Source organism: Anolis carolinensis, unplaced genomic scaffold, assembly GCF_035594765.1.
Source record: "Anolis carolinensis isolate JA03-04 unplaced genomic scaffold, rAnoCar3.1.pri scaffold_7, whole genome shotgun sequence".
NCBI lineage: Eukaryota > Metazoa > Chordata > Lepidosauria > Squamata > Dactyloidae > Anolis > Anolis carolinensis.
Window position 1 is genome coordinate 33,527,780 of NW_026943818.1, and position 10,723 is coordinate 33,538,502.

The window sequence follows — 10,723 nt, forward strand, 5'->3', positions numbered from 1 at the left end:
TTTCCCATACCACCATACTTCGCCACAGCAACGCGTGGGCAGGCACAGCTAGTATATATATAATTTATAATAATTTATAAATATATAATATATGGTATATACATACAATATTGATAATAATATAATGGAATACAATATTATACTGCTAATAATACAATATAATAATATTAATTATATATTATATATTAATATTACTAATAATACTACCATATAATGATATAGTACAATATAGTAATGTAATGCTTATACTGTGCTATGCTAATAATATATTGTATGTTCATTTGATTTGTAAGCTGCTCTGAGTCCTCTTCGGGGTGGGAAGAGCGGGATATAAATGTAGTAAATAAAATAAATAAATACATACATTTATTATTTCACTCTGATCTTATTATTAGTATTATTACATGTATTATTTTACTCTATTATTACATGTATTTTCCTGTATTTATTATTATTATTACATGTATTATTTTACTCTATTATTATTCAAAGGATACATAAGCACATTTCCATTGAAGAAGATGAGAATAATGATTGGATCAGAGTTGGACAGTCTTATCTTAAATTTGAGCTTATATTCGGATCGGCTTATACTCAAGTATATACAGTAACCCTCCTCCCTGTATGCACAAGAAGCCGAGAGATATTCACCAATAGTCAGGATTGTCGCTGAGCTCAGCTTTCTCTTTTTCCGACAGCAAACCGGAGACTATGTCGTCGACAAGTTTTTCGACTGTGGAGATGACTTTCCGGTCGGCCCGCTGAGGGACTGGGCAAAGGAGAGACAGAGAGAGAGAGAGAGAAGAAGTCAAACATGGTTATGAACCTCAAAAACAATGGCTTTATTAAACTCACAGCAACCCATTACTATCACTATAATAATAATAATAATAATAATAATAACAACAATAACAACTACTACTTAACTTTTGTACCATACGTCCATCTCCCCAAAGGAACTCGGAACGAGCCCATATATTATTATTATTATTATTATTCTCACAGCAACCCATTACTATTACTATAACATTATACAGTAGAGTCTCACTTATCCAACATAAACGGGCCGGCAGAATGTTGGATAAGCAAATATGTTGGATAATAAGGAGGCATTAAGGAAAAGCCTATTAAATATCAAATTAGGTCATGATTTTACAAATTAAGCACCAAAACATCATGTTAGACAACAAATTTGGCAGAAAAAGTAGTTCAATATGCAGTAATGCTATGTAGTAATTACTGTATTTACAAATTTAGCACCAAAATATCACAATATACTGAAAACATTGACTACAAAAATGCGTTGGATAATCCAGAACGTTGGATAAGCGAGTGTTGGATAAGTGAGACTCTACTGTAGTAACATTACTATTACTATAACGGAGGTCAAACATGGCTACGAACCTCAAAAAACAATGGTTTTATTAAACTCACAGCAACCCATTACTATCACTATAATAACAACAACAACAACAACTTAATTTTTGTACCATACCTCCATCTCCCCGAAGGAACTCGGAATGAGCCCATGCATTATTATTATTATTATTCTCACAGCAACCCATTACGATTACTATAACAACAACAATAACTTTATTTTTGTACCCCACCTCCATCTCCCCGAAGGAACTTGGGGCGTTTTACATGGGAATGAGCCCATGTACTATTATTTTTATTATTATTAAACTCACAGCAACCCATTACTATTACTATAATAATAATAATAACTTTATTTTTGTACCCCATCTCCAACTTGCCGAAGGGACTCGGAGCGGCTTACATGGGGATGAGCCCATGTACTACTACTATTACAATAATAATATAATATATTGTATATGCATATAATATTAATAATATTATAATGTAATACAATATAATGATAATTATTATTATTCTTAATATACACTATTATTCTAGTATATTACATGTAATATTAAAGAAACAACTGAAGACCTGGATGTTTAGGTTGGCCTTTGGTGAGACAGTCACTGGATGACCAGCCTCAGTTGGCATTATAACTCTATCCTGAATTTTATTAGGTTCCTTTTATTCTGGTATTTTCACTGATAATGTTATTTTTATCTTGCTGCTGCAGTTGTGTCCCCTCCCCCCCAACCAATGAAGTTGACTGAATTATACTTGGTGGTTGATTGATATTATTAACTCTTGTTTTATTGTCTTACTGTGTTTCATTTTTTTTGTATATTGTTCAATGTATTTATGCTGTTGTTTTTGTAAATTGTGCTAGTTGGGCCTTGCCCCATGTGAGTCGCCCTGAGTCCCTGCGGGGAGATGATGGCGGGACTGAAATAAAGTTTTATTTTATTATTATTAATAATAATAATAATAATAATATTACAAGATAGTCTAATAGTACAATATAGCAATATATAAGCTTATATTGTGCTATACAAATAATATATTGTATGTACATTTAACTTGTAAGCCGCCCTGAGTCCCCTTTGGGGTGAGAAGGGCAGGATATAAATGTCTCTAATAAAGAAATAAATACGACTACTATTATTATTATTATTAAACTCACAGCAACCCATTACTATTACTATAATAATAATAATAACTTTATTTTTGTACCCTGTCTCCATCTCGCCGTAGGGACTCGGGGCGGCGTACATGGGAATGAGCCCATGTACTACTACTACTACTACTACTATTATTATTATTAAACTCACAGCAACCCATTACTATTACTATAATAATAATAATAACTTTATTTTTGTACCCTGTCTCCATCTCGCCGTAGGGACTCGGGGCGGCGTACATGGGAATGAGCCACTACTACTACTACTACTACTACTACTACTATTATTATTATTAAACTCACAGCAACCTATTACTATTACTATAATAATAATAACAACTTTATTTTTGTACCCCTCCATCTCCCCAAAGGGACTTAGGGCGGCTTACGTGGGGACGAGCCCATGTACTATTATTATTATTATTAAACTCACAGCAACCCATTACTATTACTATACTAATAATAATAATAATAATAATAACAACTTTATTTTTATACCCCGTCTCCATCTTGCTGAAGGGACTCGGGGTGGCTTACATGGGAACGAGCCCATGTACTAGTACTACTATTATTATTAGTAAACTCAAAGCAACCCATTACTATTACTATTATAATAATAACTTCATTTTTGTACCCCACCTACATCTCTCCGAAGGGATTCAGGGCAGCTTACATGGGGACGAGCCTATGTACTACTATTATTATTACAGTAGAGTCTCACTTATCCAAGCTAAACGGGCCAGCAGAACGTTGGATAAGCGAATATGTTGGATAACAAGGAGAGATTAAGGAGAAGCCTATTAAACATCAAATTAGGTTATGATTTTACAAATGAAGAACCAAAACACCATGTTAAGACAACAAATTTGGCAGAAAAAGTAGTTCAATACGTAGTAATACTATGTAGTAATTACTGTATTTATGAATTTAGCACCAAAACATCACGATATATTGAAAACATTGACTACAAAAATGGCTTGGATTATCCAGAGGCTTGGATAAGCGAGTCTTGGATAAGTGAGACTCTACTGCATATGCATATAATATTAATAATATTATAATAATGTAATACCATATAATTATAATAATAACAATACACTATTATAGTGGTATAGTTATATTACATGTAATATTACTAATAATATTACAATAGTCTTATAGTACAATATAGCAATATACTGTATAATGCTTATATTGTGCTATACAAATAATATAATATATTGTATGTACATTTAACTGAGTCCCTTTTGGGGTGAGAAGGGCAGGATATAAAACTAATAAATAAATACTATTATTATTATTATTTTATTATGACACAGCAAACAAGATAGATATGCTGGATTTCTTATCACAAAATCACAAGTCGAACACTTCCCAAGTGTCTAGGACTATGTGATGTATTTTTGGATGATGATGATTATTATTATTATTATTATCACTATTATATTCCTGCCTGGAAGAAGGGGATCGGAATGTATGGCCCCGGGAGACTTCTATTATTATTATTATTATTATTATTATTATTATTATTATTATTATTATTATTATATTCCTGTCTGGAAGAAGGGGATTGGAATGTATGGCCCTGGGAGACTCCTATTATTATTATTATTATTATTATTATTATTATTATTATTATTATATGACACAGCAAACAAGATAGATATGCTGGATTTCGTATCGCAAAATCACAAATCGAACAATTCCCAAGCGTCTAGGACTGTGTGATGTATTTGTGGATGATGATGATTATTATTATTATTATTATTATCACTATTATATTCCTGTCTGGAAGAAGGGGATCGGAATGTATGGCCCTGGGAGACTCCTATTATTATTATTATTATTATTATTATTATTATTATTATTATATTATATGACACAGCAAACAAGATAGATATGCTGGATTTCGTATGACAAAATCACAAGTCGAACACTTCCCAAGTGTCTAGGACTGTGTGATGTATTTTTGGATGATGATGATGATTATTATTATTATTATCACTATTATATTCCTGTCTGGAAGAAGGGGATTGGAATGTATGGCCCTGGGAGACTTCTATTATTATTATTATTATTATTATTATTATTATTATTATTATTATTATGTTATTGTATGACACAGCAAACAAGATAGATATGCTGGATTTCGTATCACAAAATCACAAGTCGAACACTTCCCAAGTGTCTAGGACTGTGTGATGTATTTTCGGATGATGCGTGCAGATCCCAGTAGGGTGGCCTTTTGCAGTTGGCAGATCGTAATTTTGTTTCCAAATGCCGGCTGAGATCTTTTGGCACGGCACCCAATGTGCCCATCACCATCAGGACCACCCGCACTGGTTTCTGCCAGAGTCTTTGCAGTTCAAGCTTGAGGTCCTGATTATTATTATTATTATTATTATTATTATTATTATTATTTCATGTGTCATACAATAAAATAATAATAATAATAATTATCAGGACCTCAAGTTTGAACTGCAAGGACTCTGGCAGAAACCAGTGCAGGTGGTCCCGATGGCTATTATTATTATTATTATTATTATTATTATTATTATTATTATTATTATTATTATTAAACTCACAGCAACCCATAAATAGGTATATAAGGTGTAGCTGTCCCTTATAGGACTGTTGTGAGGATTGAATGGGAAAAGGATGACATGGAGAACCATGGGTCACATCCTGATCTCCCTGGGAGCAAAAAACACCCTCCTTACTTTTAATCTTGGGCCGGGCTTCCGAGGCGTTCCTTGCGCTTTCCGGCGGTGTGTCAGCGGGAGGCAGCTTCAGGCGCATCTGGCAGCCGCTCTTCTCCAGCCAGCCCTTCAGGTGCTCGATGTACTCCTTCCCAAACAAGGCGGAGGTGTCGAAATTAGGGAAGGAGGTGGCGGGCGGTGCCGCCTCTTGAATGCTGAGGGCTTCGAGGATCTTCTCCTGCCGGAAGGCCGTGGCCAGAGCAAAGGTCTGTCCGAGGAGGGCCAGGGCCTTGCGGCAGAGGGAGACGGTGGTCTCGAAAGCCACGGGGACCTGGGCCGGCTTGTTGACGCCGCTGCTCTTCATGCTGAGCTCGTAGCCGTTGCAGGCCATGAGGAGCGGCGTGGCGCTTTTCAGCATGTAGTGCTGGAGCCGCATGACGTAGCGGTCGAAGGGGCCGATGACCTCGAAGAAGTCGTTCTTCTTAGCCATGACCTTCTTCTCCATGAGGAGGCTGAGGAACTGGCTGTCCACCTTGGGGGCCTTGAGCGCCAGGTGCTGCAGCATCTTCACGCTGGAGAGGCAGAAGCGCTGGTGCTCCGACTTGAGGGAGCACTTGAAGGAGGCCAGCATCTTGGCGCAGGTCTCCGTCTCCAGCGTGAAGAGCGCCCGGAAGTGCTCCGCGTACTCCAGGTCGTGCTGGATCTCGTCAAAGCCGGCCCACTTGATGATCTCCATCCCGAAGGTGGAGAAGATATCCGTGGGGTCCGCCGGCTTCAGCTTGAACTCGTTCTCCACGGGGTTCAAGAACAGCCGCGGGCGCTGGGAGACCACCGCTGTTGCGTCCGCCAGGGGCACGTTCTTAGCCCCCCATTTTTGAGCAGGGATGGCAAGCTCCGCGTTGTTGCGTGCTGTTGCGCCACGCTTGCCTCGCATTCCCCGTCCCCTCCCGACGGGCAAAGAGAGGCCGAACTCTCTCCCAATGCGAAAGTCCATGTTGTAATTAGATCCACGCGCAGTCTCTTCCAAAGCCCCCAATGAACCCCGGAAGTCTCCCAAAAGCTCCGCAGAGCCGTAGCTGGCGTTGTGGCGCTTGGACAGCTCTCGAGCCAAGACGTCGTGGCCGTAGTCCTGCTCGCGGGAGGCCAGGCGGCTGTAGTTCCGGTCTCGGTAATCCCTCTCTGCGGAAGAGGAGTGGCCGTATTCCTGCTGGAGGTAGTCCCGGCCGCGGGGCGCTTGTTGGGAGCTGCTTTTGTCGTAATAGTCGTCCTCTTCGGCAACCTGGCTGCCAGATCTGTACGTAGGTAAAGAGTAGTCGTCTCTCAACTCCTCTCGCCAGTCACTGGTCCCGAACTTCCCGTCGTCACGGAAATCCCCTTCGTCATCGTCGTACTGCGTTCGGGGGACGGGACGCGTCTGAGCTGCAGAAAAAGGGTAACAAAAATGTCCTTGGAATATCTATATATATAAAAGGGTAATGGAATCACGGCACCGGACAAAACAACTAAACTAAACACCCCACAACCTCGAAAATGGACAGCACAACCTCTCATCCATGCCTCTACGTTCATACAACAAAAAGAAAAGAAAAATTAAGTCCTAGCCACAGCAACGCGTGGCTGGGAACAGCTAGTGTGTGTGTGTGTGTGTGTGTGTGTGTGTGTATATATATATATATAGAGAGAGAGAGAGCAATATTTTTATTGTGAAGTTTATAAGCAACTTGAACATTTCTTCTTACAATAAAAAATTTCTTTTCTCAATGTAATAAAATACATACATGACAGCTTAACACCAATCTACCAGGGTGATGGGAGGGAAGGGTGGGAAACAAGAAGATGGGAAACAGAGAGGGAATATGTGACCACAACACACAAAGTGAGTAACTATCTTAAATAGGAAAAGATATATATATATATATATATAGTAATGAAATTTCGGCCTAGGACAAAACAACAAAACTACACATCCCAGAAACACTAAACTTGGCAGCACAACCCTTCATCCATGCCTCTACGTTCATACAACAAAAAGAAAAATAAAGTCCTAATTAGAGAGAGAGGAATAATTGTTTTTATCCAATTGCTCCCAGTTAGAAGGCCAAGCTCCGCCCACTTGGTCTCCTAGCAACCCAATAAAAAATAATAAAAAACACTAAAAAATAATTTAAAACACTCCTAGCAACCCACTCAGCCCAGGGGACAGGCAGAGTTAGGCCTCACTTAGGCCTCTTCCACACTGCCTATAAAATACAGATTATCTGATTTTAACTGGATTATATGGCAGTGTAGACTCAAGGCCCTTCTACACAGCTATATAACCCATTTATAATGGACTTAATGTAAGGTAAAACCTTAACTACCACCAATTCCTCAATACTTTATTTCCCATACCACATACTTCCCCACAGCAACGCGTGGCCGGGCACAGCTAGTATATATATAAGATAATAAACCCGACAGCATCTACACCAAACACACGTACACACTCAAAAGAGAGGGGGGGGGGGGAAGAAAAAGAAAAAAAAAGAAAAAAAGAAAACCAATAACAACAACTCATGATTAACATGTATACAGTTGCTATAATGTCCTTATTATTTCCAGAGCTCTGGATATGGTCCTATATTATTATTATTATATTATTATTATTATTATTATTATTATTATTCCCTTCATTTCTTTTGGTTTTATAGTTACACATATTTAACTACCTTTATATTATTTTCCCAGGAAATTTCCTTAGTCCAACTTTATATAGAAATTAATTTTCTCTTTTTGTAAGTATTCTTTCATCGGTTTCCAATCCATTTTATTGTTTTATGTTCTATCCTGTGCTAGTTTTTGTGTTAGTAATATTGATACTAATATTAGAAGAACATTTTATTGATTAGCCAAACAACCAGGCTTGACAAGACCTGATTACATTCTATACAAAAATTAGATAAAACACTGTAACAATACAATAAATAAATATGATAAAACTGAATGTCTACATCATATTCCATTGTCACCCCTACAATTTACCCCAATCAGCCGCACATATGTAGATCTCAAACATATTGTTTTGCTCAAATCCAGAGCCGTTTTATATGTTATTTTTGGATCTTGACCACACATAAAATACGTTGTTCTGATGTGCGATTATCCATTTGATATATAGACCAAGAAACAAATCTCTCACCTTCTGATACAGTTTACAGTCACATAATATATGTGCTAAATCCTCAATTTCAGATGTTCCACAAATACAGAATCGTTCATTATAAGGGATGTTATTAAATCTCCCATATCTAACCACTGTATTGATACTAATATTATTTATTTATTTACTATACTTTTACCCCGCCCTTCTCACTTCGGAGGGGACTCATTATAATATAATGCAATATAACACTAATAATAATACAATACAATAATATTAATTATATATTAAATGTAATATAATATTACAGTATAGTGGCATAGTACAATATAGTAATATGCAATGCTTATATTGTGCTATGGGGCCGGGCTGTGGCGCAGGCCGATGGTAATGCTAATATTGTGCTATGATAATGATCTATATCTATATATATAAAAGAGTGATGGCATCAGGGCAGCGGACAAAACAACAAAACTACAGGCCCCCCAACCTCGAAATTTGACAACAAAACCCATCATCCACGGTTCTAGGTTGATACAACAAAAAGAAAAGAGAAAGAAAGTCCTAATTAGAGGGAGAGGAATAATAGTTTTTATCCAATTGCAGCCAGTTACAAGGCTAGGTTCCGCCCACTTGGCCTCCTAGTAACCTACTCAGCCCAGGGGACAGGCACAAGAGTTTGGAGAGACCCCTAAGGGCCATCCAGCCCAACCCTTTCTACTATGCAGCAGGACACAATCCAAGCATTCACAACACATGGACAAAATATAAATACTATACAATACTACACATGGACATAGACCCCCTCTACCCTCATCACTTTCATGGTATACAAACAACCAAATGCATACTAAACATAAAGACAACCGTACAACAGACATTCAATACCACCACTATCTCAACAATTTCTCACCAACACCACCAGACAACGCCACAGCAATGTGTGGCCGGGCACAGCTAGTATAATATATTTTTATACATATAAGATTGATAATAATATTATAATGACATACAATATAATACTAATAATTCAATATAATATTACATATTACATGTAATATTACTAATAATATTACAGTACAGTGGTATAATACAATGTAGTAATATGTAACGCTTATATTGTGCTATGCTAATAATATATTGTATATACATATATTAATATTATGATGTAATACAATATAATAATACACTATTATAATTGTATATTTATATTACATGTAATATAACTAATAATATTATAGTATAGTGGTATAGTACAATGCAATAATATGTAATGCTTATATTGTGCTATGCTAATAATATATTGTATATACATATAATATTAGTAATATATTGTATATACATATATTAATAATATTATGATGTAATACAATATAATAATAATACACTATTATAATTGTATATTTATATTACATGTAATATTACTAATAATATTATAGTATAGTGGTATAGTACAATGTAGTAATATGTAATGCTTATATTGTGCTATGCTAATAATGTATTGTATATACATATAATATTAGTAATATATTGTATATACATATAATATTAATAATATGATGTAATACAATATAATAATAATACACTATTATAATTGTATACTTATATTACATGTAATATTACTAATAATATTATAGTATAGTGGTATAGTACAATATTGTAATATATAATGCTAATATTGTGCTATGCTAATGATATAATATATTGTATGTACATATAACTTGTAAGCCGCCCAGAGTCCCCTTCAGGGTGAGAGAGGGCGGTGTATAAATGTAGTAAATAAATAAAATAAATAAATACAGTTCAATGTGTTGTCGAAGGCTTTCATGGCCAGAATCACAGGGTTGTTGTATGTCTTTCGGGCTGTGTGGCCATGTTCCAGAAGCATTCTCTCCTGACGTTTCGCCCACATCTATGGCAGGCATCCTCAGAGGTTGTGAGGTATGGATAAACTAAGTCAGGAAAGGAAAGAACAAAGGATGCCCCCAGGCAAGGGACAAAACATTTCCAGTGCCAATTAGGGTGATTAACTGAAACATTAATGCTGGCTCCCAGTGACAAAGAACTCTTGCCACACCTTGGACTCTACACAGATATATATTCTTTCCTTTCCTGACTTAGTTTATCCATACCTCACAACCTCTGAGGATGCCTGCCATAGATGTGGGCGAAACGTCAGGAGAGAATGCTTCTGGAACATGGCCACACAGCCCGAAAGACATACAAGAACCCTGAAATACAGTTCAGTTTAAAGCCCAGTCTGCTTCACCTGCCACAAAAATATTTCGCATCTTGTTTCCTGCAAACATTTATTTCATTTATGAGTTACATGTATAGCTTGCTTTT

At 36.6% G+C, this 10,723-nt stretch overlaps 1 protein-coding gene across 1 annotated transcript in view; it reads right to left on the reverse strand.

Moving 5' to 3' along the window:
* The window catches only part of sugp2 (SURP and G-patch domain containing 2), a 29,469-nt gene that overhangs the window by 15,721 nt on the left and 3,025 nt on the right, over positions 1-10,723 (reverse strand). The window contains exons 3-4 of the mRNA XM_062959550.1: positions 5,260-6,657; positions 652-769 (exon numbers count right to left, since the gene is read on the reverse strand). Of these exons, the coding sequence (XP_062815620.1) occupies positions 652-769; positions 5,260-6,657 (1,516 nt within the window). The remainder of the gene's footprint in view (positions 1-651; positions 770-5,259; positions 6,658-10,723) is intronic.